This window comes from Acartia tonsa, chromosome 7, assembly GCF_053477335.1.
Source record: "Acartia tonsa isolate MP-2025a chromosome 7, ASM5347733v1, whole genome shotgun sequence".
NCBI lineage: Eukaryota > Metazoa > Arthropoda > Copepoda > Calanoida > Acartiidae > Acartia > Acartia tonsa.
This window is the reverse complement of record NC_137266.1, coordinates 48266490-48278886: the sequence shown is the minus strand read 5'-3', so window position 1 is coordinate 48278886 and position 12397 is coordinate 48266490. Positions and strand designations below refer to the sequence as shown.

Here is a 12397-nt window from a genome sequence, read left to right as displayed (position 1 = left end):
TTACAAGATTATTAAATTGATCTGTAGATAACTGATCTGGATTGACTAGGCTGTAGCCGGGTGGTAATTATAAAATTAAAAGTTACTTAATAAAAAAAGAAAACTTTTTTTAAAAACTTTACACTACTATAAAAAGTAATATAAAACCTATTAGATATCTTATAAAAAATACCTACATTAAGAGTTATCTTTTTAAATTACAAGTCAATATTCTAAACTATAAAGAGTTTAGATATATATATGTATGTAAAAATTCTAAATCAATAAAAAATCTAGATATTTTTAAAGTAACTCCTCATTCTAAAATTATTCAACATAAAAGCAAATCAATATTCTAAACTTATAAAGAGTCTAGATATATTTGTTTTTAAATTCTAAATTAAACAAATATTATTTTCAGTTAATATTCTAAATAATAAAAAATTTAGATATATCTTATAAAATTTCTAAACTAATAAAAAGTCTAGATAATAACATTTAAATGATAAAATTCAATATATTATTAATATATAAAGCGAAGAAAACCTTTTACATTCCTTTTAATAAAAATATAAATTAAATTTGCACCTGCAAAAAATTATTAAACTTTGAAAATATGTTTCTTTGAGCGACACCATGAAGTCTTTGATATCTCTTAACAGTATTAGAAGTCCATCTACCACCAATCATGGAATCGGCGTTAACCTCTTAGAAATTTTTTTTCAATTTTGTAAATTTGAGTACCCCCCCCCCCCCCCCCCCCCCGACAATGGTCTGGATAGAACGACGGAGGAAAAGTTCCGCAATTCAATTTAAGTTTTTCCTCCTTTGCCTCAATCAAATCGCATTTAGATAGAGGCTAGAGCATATTCATCTAGGCATAGGTAGGGGGGTTTGCGTGTAAAGGGAGAGGCAGAAAATTGAAACAGTATAAATATTTAGGTTGATAGCATATTATTCATTAGTATTTTGTCAGTGGGCAAAATGGCGACATGTAGCGGAAGTAATGGCGTTCAGGGTGGTCAACATGGAGACAAGGGTGTTGGAGGAGGAGCTAAGGGCAAGGGAGATATTAGAGGGCAGAAAAGAAGATACAAAGAAAGAAAGAGGCTTGCCAAGAAAATGAAGATGGCAGCTATGAGTGGGAACCAGTACCCACGATGCGCCTTTTTTATAATTTAATGATATTGTTTTAACAATTACTAATGGCTCTGTTTAGAGCCCCAATAACTATCAATGAGATTATTATTCTAAAATATTATTCTAAAATAAGGGGGGGAGGGGGTGGAAAAATGTTTAAATTTTCGCGCGCTCTTGATGAGAGGGGTAATCTAATTTTCAAAATTTCCAAAAAATATTTTAGGTTAGGTTAGCTTATAGTCTAGGGAGCCGAGCGCTGCGGCCACAGATGTTCGTTGTCGAGGGTACTCTAATTTTATAAATTTCAAAAAACTATTTTAGGTTAGGTTAGGTTATAGGCTAGGGAGCCGAGCGCTGCGGCCACAGATGTTGGTTGTCGAGGGTTCTCTATTTTTATAAATTTCAAAAAACTATTTTAGGTTAGGTTAGGTTATAAGCTAGGGAGCCGAGCGCTGCGGCCACAGATGTTCGTTGTCAAGGGTACTCTAATTTTATAAATTTCAAAAAACTATTTTAGGTTAGGTTAGGTTAGGTTATAGGCTAGGGAGCCGAGCGCTGCGGCCACAGATGTTAGTTGTCAAGGGTATTCTAATTTTATAAATTTCAAAAAACTATTTTAGGTTAGGTTATAGTCTAGGGAGCCGAGCGCTGCGGCCACAGATGTTAGTTGTCAAGGGTACTCTAATTTTATAAATTTCAAAAAACTATTTTAGGTTAGGTTAGGTTAGGTTATAGGCTAGGGAGCCGAGCGCTGCGGCCAAATATTTATGTTATTCTAAACCCATTAAATTACTAACAATATTTGTTAAAAAGTATCGTTAAATTTGACAATTTTTAACGTAAAAATAAATTACTTACAATATTTGTAATATGATGCATTTCATTATGGCTGAGAACCAATTCTAATCTAGCGGATATAGCCATATAGGTTTATAAAACTTTGGGTACCAAATGTAATTTACAGTCCAATGTTTACTAAAGGTTATGAAACTTTGGGTACCATGTGTAATTTACAGTCCAATGTTTACTAATGGTCATAAAAGTTTAGGTACCAATTAGTCCTGAATTAACATGATTTGCCTTATTTATTACAGGTTTATTAATTGAAAGAAAATTGCCTGTATTATGATCGATTTTTAATGTTTAAATCCCTTTAATTATGCAAACTTTTTCTGTAGGTACTAAGTTTAAAAAGATTACATAAGATCTCAAACTTGATAATGTTTTTGTCCTAAACAGGATGGCATCATGGTTGGGCTTGCCGGCGCTCTTCTTGGTAAACTTAACGGCGAAAGTGTTGGTAAACAATTGAGATTTTCATTTAAATTAAATACTGTTTGCATCATGGTTGGGATTCCCGGCGCTAATCTCGGTAAACATTTCGGCGCAAATGTTATAAAACACTAAGTTTTTAAATGTGAAAATTTAATATTTATATTACTCTCTGGCTTTGTACTCTCTCGCGCTCCCCCCCAACCCAATCCCCATGGCATCTTGTCCTGATTCTAATTTCGTAGTAAACTGACCTAATTTTGCTACATGTACGAATATTTATATGTGCTTTTAACTCTCTTGTGCCCCCCCCCCCCCCAACCAATCCCCACGGCGTTCCAAAGAGTTCCACTTCCAACCAATCAGTGTTTCATTTTTGACCAATCACACACGAGTATTTTGAAAGCTTTGCAGATTTTTTTTATATAAATAGACTGTAAAGACAGTATTACAATTAGTCGCGTGAGGGCTTGTGGTAGCAACCTGAGTGTTAGCTAACCGGTTGCCACGGCGGCTAAAGAGGCTTATATATGTCTTTATCTTTCCTCCCCTCCTCTCTTTCCTGTCACACATCATAATATTTTATGGAAAATATTATTTTGTTGTCGGGGGGGGGGAGGGGGGTGGGGTTACTCAAATTTTCAAAAGTGAAAAAAAGAGTTGTAGGAGGAATTTACCGAAAATTGTACATTTGGAAATAATGGCTTTAAATATTCATTTAACTTTTCATTCATAAACTTTGGTGTCATCATACTGCCATTATCAAATTGAAACACAGGCTTGTTCAAATCCAGACCTCTAAGTTTCAACACCATCTTGATCAAAAAATCAATGTTCTCTACAGGACACATTGATTTATCACCAGGGTATCGAAAAATATCAACTACAGTACCTTCAGGAACTTCTGAAGATTTTGGAACTACAAGATCAATTAAAAGTTGATTCTGATTCAGTCTCTTGATCTTCGCCCAGGTGATACATCTAAAAGGATCAAATGAATTTGCATCCAAGGACATCATCTCTCCCCCTCTAAACGCCCCAAAAAAACAGAACAAACTAATGGTCCAAAAAAATTGTTTATTGAAATCGGTCATACCAGCTGATCCCCAAATCTTCATGCCCAGAATCTTCATAACTGTCCACGTCATGACCGCTCTATATTTCTTAGTAGAAACAGACTTCATCAAAGTTGACTCATTGTATATACCCCTCAACACATCACACAACCTCGGACAATCAAAAGATTTGTCAGAAACATTATTCAAATGATGAAGTTTCTTCAAAGCAGACAAATAAGACCTAACTGTTGGATATTGTAAACCTATATCCTCATCCAAAAAACATACATAATCAATTAAGATATCAGGCTCAACAGGAATGTAAGGTTTTCTTCGTTTTATAATACAAAAATTAGTAAAAGTACGCCATGCAGTCATGTAACTATCCCAAGTTGACCCAGATTTAGACAGTGAAATCTTTTTCCTCTGTGCATAGGGAACGCAGGCGATATATTGCCATATATTTTTCTTTGTCCCAAATTTTGACAATGTGAATGTACCTGTAGAATGAGATTGAGCTGCTAACTCAGATGTTGATGTTGGTGGATTCTTTCTCTTCGGTTTAAACCTCTTAACATTGCCAGAGTGCGCTGTTGGAGATTTAATGTATTCTCTAGCATTCTCAATAGTCAAATCAACGTGACCTTGAATGAAACTTAAGATGGCAGGAAATCCATCCAATACAGCTGTAGAATAATCATCTAATGTAATATCTGAATCAATAAATAAAGTTGGCGGAACTGGGAAATGATGCATTATATCTCTCAATGATTCTGGAAATAATGGACAGTAAACATTTACACTTCCACCATTGATTGTAGCTACATCACCGCTATTTAATCTAGAATGATTCTTCAAATAGTGGGCTGAACAAGGAAGCCATCTGATATTCAAGTCCAACACATCTCCATCGGAAGGACAACCCACCTCTATTCTAAATGCACATTGGTATTCTTCTTTAATAAGACTCAATTTACACCTATCCACCAACTTTGCGTAAGATTCTTTGGATGTTTTTGCTTTATCACAAGCAAGAAGTCCAGCAGCCAGCAGGTCTTGAAACGAATACCATTCTGTGTGCCATCTGTTGTTCATGAACAATAGATTATTAGCTTGCACCGGATAAAAAAACTGAACCTCAGGTATTGGGTTACACCCTAAAACAAGTTCAAGATCTAACGGTATTCTTAGAGGTGTCTTTGAACCCAGAGCAACTCTAAACTCTCCAGACAAGGACTTTCCATCACTTACAGCACAAACAGATAAAATAGAATTTATGCCTTGTTTCAACAGTTCAGTTGTAATTGTTGGATAATAAGAACCAAATTTATCAGCAGTTTGGACCAACCTTAAAATAAAACAAGTCATACACTAAATAGTTTTAAATAAAAATAAAACTAGTAATGAATTCTACTATAAAGAGTAAAATTTCATATTAACCATTAAAATTTAAAAATAAAAAAAAATGCAGCTAAAAACGAAATTGACAAAAACACACCCAATATTTGTCAAAAACACAGTGGCTGTACTTTTGCTAGTGGTAAAAGTGGCAGCACCCCGTCAGATTACATAAAACATGTTAATCATTAAAATTTTATATGCAAATATTAATTTCGAATTTAAACTTCAAAAACAGATTTCAAAATATGAGAAAATAAAAATCCTCAATTTAAATAAAAATTTTCTTTTCTTTCTACGTTTTAATACATTATTATAATTAATAAAAACTACTTACTTATTTGGATTCGGTACCATCGTTTCAGTTCTTTGGGCCGAAACCCGCCGCCGCCTCTCTTGTTGAAAAACTTTTAAATAAAATTTAAAAATCTGAAATTATAATAAGATTAAAATTGATAAAAAGATGAATTTTAGATAAAAACAAGGTAAAAATATAAAAATTATAAGTTACAAATAACACATTCATTGCAAAAAATTAGAGAAATTTCCATTCATTTCAATATACTTGAAATACCAATTAAAAATGTACAATCATAAGATTAAATTTTAATTTTAATTTAAGTTTTAATCTTATAATTGTACATTCTATATCCACGGAAAGCTGTTTATAATACGATACGAGAAATAACTATTCCTAAACCGATTATTATCCGCTGGATAAGAACCAGTTCTAAGACATCTGAAAAAGCTGTTTACGATGCAATAAATGGATAATCCAATCTTTTAAAATTAAACTTTGAATATCAAATTCTATGAATTATATTTATAAGATGAGCGAAGATACTCTATAATTCACTTTGTCTATCCGTATATTCGTCAGTCAGTCTGTAACGCTAATGGGTAAATGGGACAATATCTTTTCTCCAAGTATTGCTTTGTCCCGAGAAATTTAACTATTTGTGTATGTTAATTCCTCCGTTTTTTTTTTTGTCAGAATTTATAAACCATTCAGTCTAAATTTTGCGATAATTTTAGAAGAGGATCGCGTCTAAAATTAATTATTTTAGTCGACTTTGGTGAATTCAATGTTTCTTACCAACATCTACTCCAGTCAAAGTCCTCTTTTACAGGTAATCCGTATACTAAAGTAACAGGATGTTTATCTGTTTGTGTATCTGTGTGTCTGTACCGAAGGATCTCGCTAACCGCTGAACCAATCGGGTTCTCCTTAACAGGGTAGCTTCTCATAGGTCCCAGGAGGGTTTATAACTATTTTCTTGGGGGGTGGGACACCCCCAAACCCCCCAAAAATGAAAAATACCCCCCCCCCCCAAAAAAAAAAATGTATTTTTTAACTAGAATCAAAAATGATGGGGGGATTTAAAATCTAAAATAAGAAATTGGGTTATCAAATTCGACTCCCCCCTCTTCAAGTGCCCCTAGAGGCCTCTAGAGGAGTGACCGCTAGTACTTTTAAAAGTAAAGGATATTACAAAAAATTACATGTTTGTATGACTAAATTTTGATGTTTTTTTGTGGGTTAAAACTTGTTTTACGATGTCACTAATGGGGAGAAATGAAAGAACTGGCTGAACCGATATGGTTCTCCTTTAAAATGTTGCTTCTCATAGATACTGGGAAGGTTTAAAACTTTTTTGAAGGAGGGTACAACCACACTTCAAGAAAAATCCTCCCTAGTAATAAAAGACTCCCCCTTAATTCAAATATTTTTTTTTTAATGAAAATAAAAATGTCGGAGGAGGTATTTCTTTTCCCACCAACCTCTAGTGCGCCTAGAGGCTTTTAGTGGCCCAACCGCTAGTATGTACTTTAGTGCACTAACCTTTTTTCTTTAAATTGTTACGCATAGCAAATTATGATAAAACTTAGTAGACTGTCTTAATTATAGGGGGATTAATAAAGTTTTGAGACTAATTATTTACTTGGCCTTATATGGTATACATTTTTATAGTAGCGTAGCTACTCTAGAATTTGTTTTATATTTACATAAGTCCGTCCGTAATGTAATTTTCTCACTTCCTCTTAAGTGTTTTTTACAATTTTTTTTTTTCATAAAAAGTAAATTATCGCTTTTAATGAATGTTGTCATTCTTGTTAATTACTTTTTGCATTATACCTTCATTTAAACAGTACTTTATTTGGTTTTGTTTCTTTGTAACAATGGATTATTCATTACTAAATCTTTCTCCAGATTAGCATGTACTCTAATTAGACTTGTGAAATTTGTAGCTGGCTAAAATGACCCCCCTAACTCATCTTACACATTTACCCCATTCCATCCCCTCCTACTGGATGAACGAGCTGACCAATAATTAATATCCATTGATTAGCAACCTAAATTGACGAGAATTTTCCCCTGTCCTAATATCCATGTATATCCTATACCTATTTTTGTAATTTTCTTTTTTGTTCTTAATTGCTGTGTTTCACAACAAAGATTTTCTGGAAGGGTCCGCATTTTACCTTTTCAATACCCCTGGGGGACTGTTGATAACAATGTAGAGCCATACCTAACTAGAGTCATTGGAGTAGGTCCTAACTATTACAAAATTTAGTAGGTCTTAACTATTAAATACAATAGAGTTGTTCCTAACTATTACAATCATTGGAGTAGGTCCTTATTTTTACAAACAATCAACCATTTATTATTACACGACTTTTACCTTGATCATTTGTACATCTGACATAGTAACAGTAAGTACAACTTTATGGTATCTATTGATGACGTAGAGATTAAGGACAGATATTATAACCCATACACTATGCCAAGAATTTGATTATCCGAATTTAAAAATGTGTCACAAGTATGAACCATTTTAGCGGGTATCTCTTTCAAAATACAACTAATAATACTTTATATAGTATTTTAACAGGAAGTAACACGATTGGTTCCTTTTGGCGAAAAATTATCATTGCACGGCAGCTGCCCAGTATCCGCGACTTAGCTTTATTTTTTTTAAATACAGGAATTGCCATATTTGGTTTAGGATTATATTTCTATCTGTTTTAAAATTATATAGGGTTGATATCCGCAAGGCTTACAGGGTGCTAACGCAACTGCCGAGCCTTGAAAATTTTAATTCATAATTTAAATTAAAAAAATAATGAACAACTTTTATTTCTATAATGTATATTTTTATTTTAGGATGGCTTAGAGAAAACATTACAGGTATATTTTTGTTTTGTTTGAGTCATCCCAAGGAGAAAGGGGATAATGGTCTGTTTATGTTTGTCAAGTAGAATGATGTCTGTCTGTTTGTTTGTACCAAAGGATCTCGCTAACCGCCTAACCGATCGGGTTCTCCTTAACAGGGTAGCTTCTCATAGGTCCCGGGAAGGTTTATAACTATTTTTTGGGAGTTGGGACACCCCCCACCCCCATAAAAAAATAAAACCCCCCCCCAAACATAATTTTTTTTTTTAAACAAAAATTAAAAATGAGGGGGGGGGGGGGGCACCGGCACCCCCCCCCCCCAAAAAAAAAAAAAAACACAAAATTTTTTGCTCACCCCCCAAAATATTAAGTGGTATTAACTCGAACCTAACACAACAGATATATAGTATATATAGTATATACAGATACTACCTCCCTTCCTTATTCATCTGCTACCAAATTATTTCCTGCTACTTGGCTGTGTTATTACACACCACACTATTGGTTGTTTTTCAATGACCCAATTGAAAGTGGGCACAAGGACAATGCGATGGGTAGATACAGTTATTTAACCCTTTCCCTCTCTAGTGTTTTACTTTAATCCTAACATCTCTCAGATAGCAAGCATCCACGAAAATGCCGCGATTATTTGTACAAGTAGTGTTGAATGTTGAATGTTACAATGTTTAGGAATATGTTTGTAAGAAATCCTCCCGAGATTACAGTAAACAGAATTTATAATCAATTTTATACAACTACAAGTAGATATTTACCTTTTTTGAAAAATGCCTCAAAAAATGGAATGTTACCAACCCCCTCCCTTTTATATTTTAAACAAATGGAAAATATGTGGGTGGGTAGTTTTTTTTCCTACGCCTCCTTCGGGAGGCCATAACCCCATTTGGCTTTTATCCTGCGAGCTACACAGTACCCAATATAACCTAACCTCAACTGCACTAAGAAATAAACAAACAAATGAAGTATAAAGTAGAAAATATCTAACATTTGACATCACTTTAACCATGCCTCCTTTCCTTACAAGGGCATATTCTTACGAAACTTAACTGACTAATCTCAAAGAAAAGTCTTGATAACAAGGAAGATTTTGAAATAAAGTAAAGAATTAAACATTTTTTTCGAGATGAGGCAGTATAGATATAAAATAGTTCTATTGATTTTGATTGTTATTATTTAAGCTAAGTGTCCAAGCGTTTCAACCATTGATTGTAATATACAGATAGGGGTAATTTTGTGTATCATCATTGAGGATGTAGATTAATTTATCAGCAGTTGTCTTATCCCTTTATATCCCTTGCTGTTGGACAGAATTTTTGAAATACATAAACATGTTCCAGAAACTCATTCCATGCTTTCAAAACTTTTATGTTAACTTCAACAAATTTTATACATTTATTTAGATTTTTTAAAAGATTTTCATCCTTTATGTTAATTAAAGAAAAAACATCTTTAACTTAAAAATTCTTTGGATAATATAATCATCTTATTTATCTGATTTTTGGAACAATGATTAATAGAACAACAATGTACACAAATTTAAGCCAAGCATCTCTATGATCAAGTCATGAAAATTTAATTATGTCCTTAAACAAAATCCTGTATTTACGCAGTTTTTTAAGGTGATATTGAATTTTTAAAGATTTATTTTGATACATTCAATTGAAAACATTTTCTCAAAAAATAATTTGTAGCTAAACCTTTTATTTTACTTTTAAAGATTCTCCTCAAATAAACAAAAACTAAAGCTTTATTAAAATTTTACTTAATAAAAACCTAATCATAGTAAAAACATGCTAATTTTAATAATTCAAAGAAGCCTTAATAATAATAATAATAAGATATAATTATTTTCTTTCAAGAAACATAGAACAGTACAACTTTTATATAATGTTATAACCAGAAGCATGCGAAAGGGAGTGTAGTTGGGTGCGTTTGTTGATTTTATAGGGGGGGGGGGTGTATCACCCCCTTGCCGATAAAGTAACACCCCCTCCCTTGTTATCTGTATTATACCCTCTTGGATTTTAATTTATAGGTGGAATATAAAAATTTCTCATAACTCTATGCACGCCCTTGGTTAAAACTAACAAGGATGATTACGAAAAAATGAATGAAAACTCGAATTGGCCGCCAAAATGAACCAATTACGTCATTTCTATTCAAAAGACCAGCGTATTATTGGATATATTTTTGAAAGAAGACACTTTATTGGTTCATTTTGGCGAAAAATGATAAAATCAGAAATTTGTTATCAATTATTCCTCATATTACAAAGCAGAAAGGAAGTGGACAATAGGCTGTTTATTACACTATTCCCAAAAGTTTTTAATTGAAGATGATTAAAGTCCCTCCACAGATTATGACGTCATAGGATAAAATAACCAATGAGAGGCCAGCATAAATTTTACCATTGGTCAATTACAGTGTAGACTGGCCTCTTATTCAGGGAGTAAGGGAGGGGACAATGGATCGAATATTCAATTTTTAAGAGTCTCAGACTCTGGGTACTGGCTTAAAGGGATTGTGCACGAATTCAGCTGGTTCTGACTGACTTTGGGTACTAGCGCATCAATGCCCCGCTAACTAGCTGAGTTAGTTTTGAATATAGCAGACAGAAAAGATGGCTGGTTTTAACAAGTATTTTTTCCCAAGAAAATGTCATTTCGTATATAGAAACTCTACTGTGATATTTATGTATTAAAAATCTAAGAACCCCTTGAATTTAGGTTGCAGTTAAAAATATATGAGAAGGGTTGACGAAGTTCTAAACACGATTTTTTCTAGTGATTAATTACAGATCAATGTTTACTACATTGTGATGTATTGGTAATTTAATTTTCAAGTGAATTATTTTTTTCTTATAACTAATTTTGTTCTAAATTATATTACCATGATCCCCTTACAATTTTGGTCAAATTTTCTGGATAAATCTGGTTTTCATTGCTTTCCAGCGAAAACTCTTAAATTGAATTAATTGCCCATTGTCTCCTCCCTTACTCCCTGCCTCTTATTGGCTATTCTATCATATAACGTCATAATCTGTGAAGGGACTTCAATCATCTTCTGTTTAATAACGTTTTCTTATTCGTTGTATTAACAACTTTGGGGACTTTTAATGAATTTTGATTGGTTGATTTGATATATAGTTGAGTGTCCCAACGAATCAACCAATAATTGAAATCTACAGAAAAAAGAATTTTGTATATCATCATTGGAAATTTACATCAATTTATCGGTCATTGTCTTATTCCTTTAGATCTCTGATTACAAAGAGCTCTCTGACTGACAAATCAAATTAAAACCAGCTTCGTTATTAATAAACCTAATTATTAATTTCAAAGTAAATAATTATAATATTTATTTTTCCATTAATGTCACATACAGAGATTTATATATGTTAAGTTGTTATAGCACCATAGCTACTCTATAATTACAAATGTAAGTTAAAGTGGAAATTTGTATTTTTTTAGCTGCTAATAAAGAAAGTTATTGTGAAATTTTCACCACCAGAGAGCAATGAGATCTATTTTATAACTCATCTCCATGGAGAAGCGTGCATAAAACTTATAGGGATGTCATTGTCCAACCCTCTAAACCCCTTTGCTACCCCGTTCACAAGGCCACGTTAGTTTGATAAATTGTTTTAGATTGGTTACTCATGGATGTTTTCATCCCTGTTTGTATGGAAAATTTTCTTTAAATCATTTTAGGAACACAGTAATAGTGTCTGACTGATTATGACGTAACAAAAAAATAGCCAATGAGAGGCCATTATAAATTTTACCATTGGTCAATAACGGCCTCTCATTGGCTAATTTTTTTTGTTACGTCATAATCAGTCAGACACTATTACTGTGTTCTCATTTTAGTGGTGAGCCAGATCGGGGTGAGCCGAATTTCAGCCAATCACAGCGCGGCATTTCAAAAAATGCTGTGCTCTCATTGGTGGAAAGTTGTCTCACCCCGATCTGGCTCACCACTAAAATGATTTAAACATCCAGCTCTGGTGCCAAAAGTTCTATGAATACAATATCTTATTCGTTGGGATTTTTTCTATTAACTCTTTCTTTGTTTATACTTTCTCTTTATCTTTTTGGGTGGGTCATAATAATTAAGATAAGAGGATAAGTTTAATAAACTTGCATTGTGAAAAGTAACACAAGGGTTAGTTCTGAGCAGATATAATAAGTTTACACTGTATATTTATGGACTTTAAAATCCTCATTATAAGTATAACTGTACAAAATTCTGTCTTTAGTAGCTTGAAAATATTGATTTAAAGATTTGATTATCAGTTCAGAGATAAGAATATGTAGATAAGCTTTTTAATAAATAAGCGTATTAGGCGCAAGCTGCT

At 32.9% G+C, this 12397-nt stretch overlaps 2 protein-coding genes across 2 annotated transcripts in view; one reads left to right on the top strand and one right to left on the bottom strand.

The window, feature by feature from the left end:
- Positions 1–12397, top strand: part of LOC145324591 (septin-1-like) — a 65690-nt gene that overhangs the window by 39473 nt on the left and 13820 nt on the right. Inside the window, exons 8-9 of the mRNA XM_080167172.1 lie at positions 5915–5977; positions 8014–8037. Of these exons, the coding sequence (XP_080023298.1) occupies positions 5915–5977; positions 8014–8037 (87 nt within the window). The remainder of the gene's footprint in view (positions 1–5914; positions 5978–8013; positions 8038–12397) is intronic.
- LOC145324040 (uncharacterized) lies at positions 3341–5238 on the bottom strand. The gene is made up of 3 exons (XM_080166668.1): positions 5185–5238; positions 3950–4797; positions 3341–3372 (listed from the first exon to the last, which is right to left on the bottom strand). Exons 1-3 carry the CDS (start codon positions 5202–5204, stop codon positions 3341–3343), a joined length of 900 nt encoding a protein of 299 aa, XP_080022794.1. The 5' UTR covers positions 5205–5238.

Bases quoted from the DNA above. Each gene is read 5' to 3' on its own strand.
- LOC145324040 (XM_080166668.1), bottom strand. From the start codon at position 5,204: ATGGTACCGAATCCAAATAA. The intron at 4,798-5,184 runs GTAAGTAGTTTT...TTTTATTTTAAG, and splicing joins ATGGTACCGAATCCAAATAA to GTTGGTCCAAACTGCTGATA. The intron at 3,373-3,949 runs GTACATTCACAT...TGATCCTTTTAG, and splicing joins AGCTCAATCTCATTCTACAG to ATGTATCACCTGGGCGAAGA.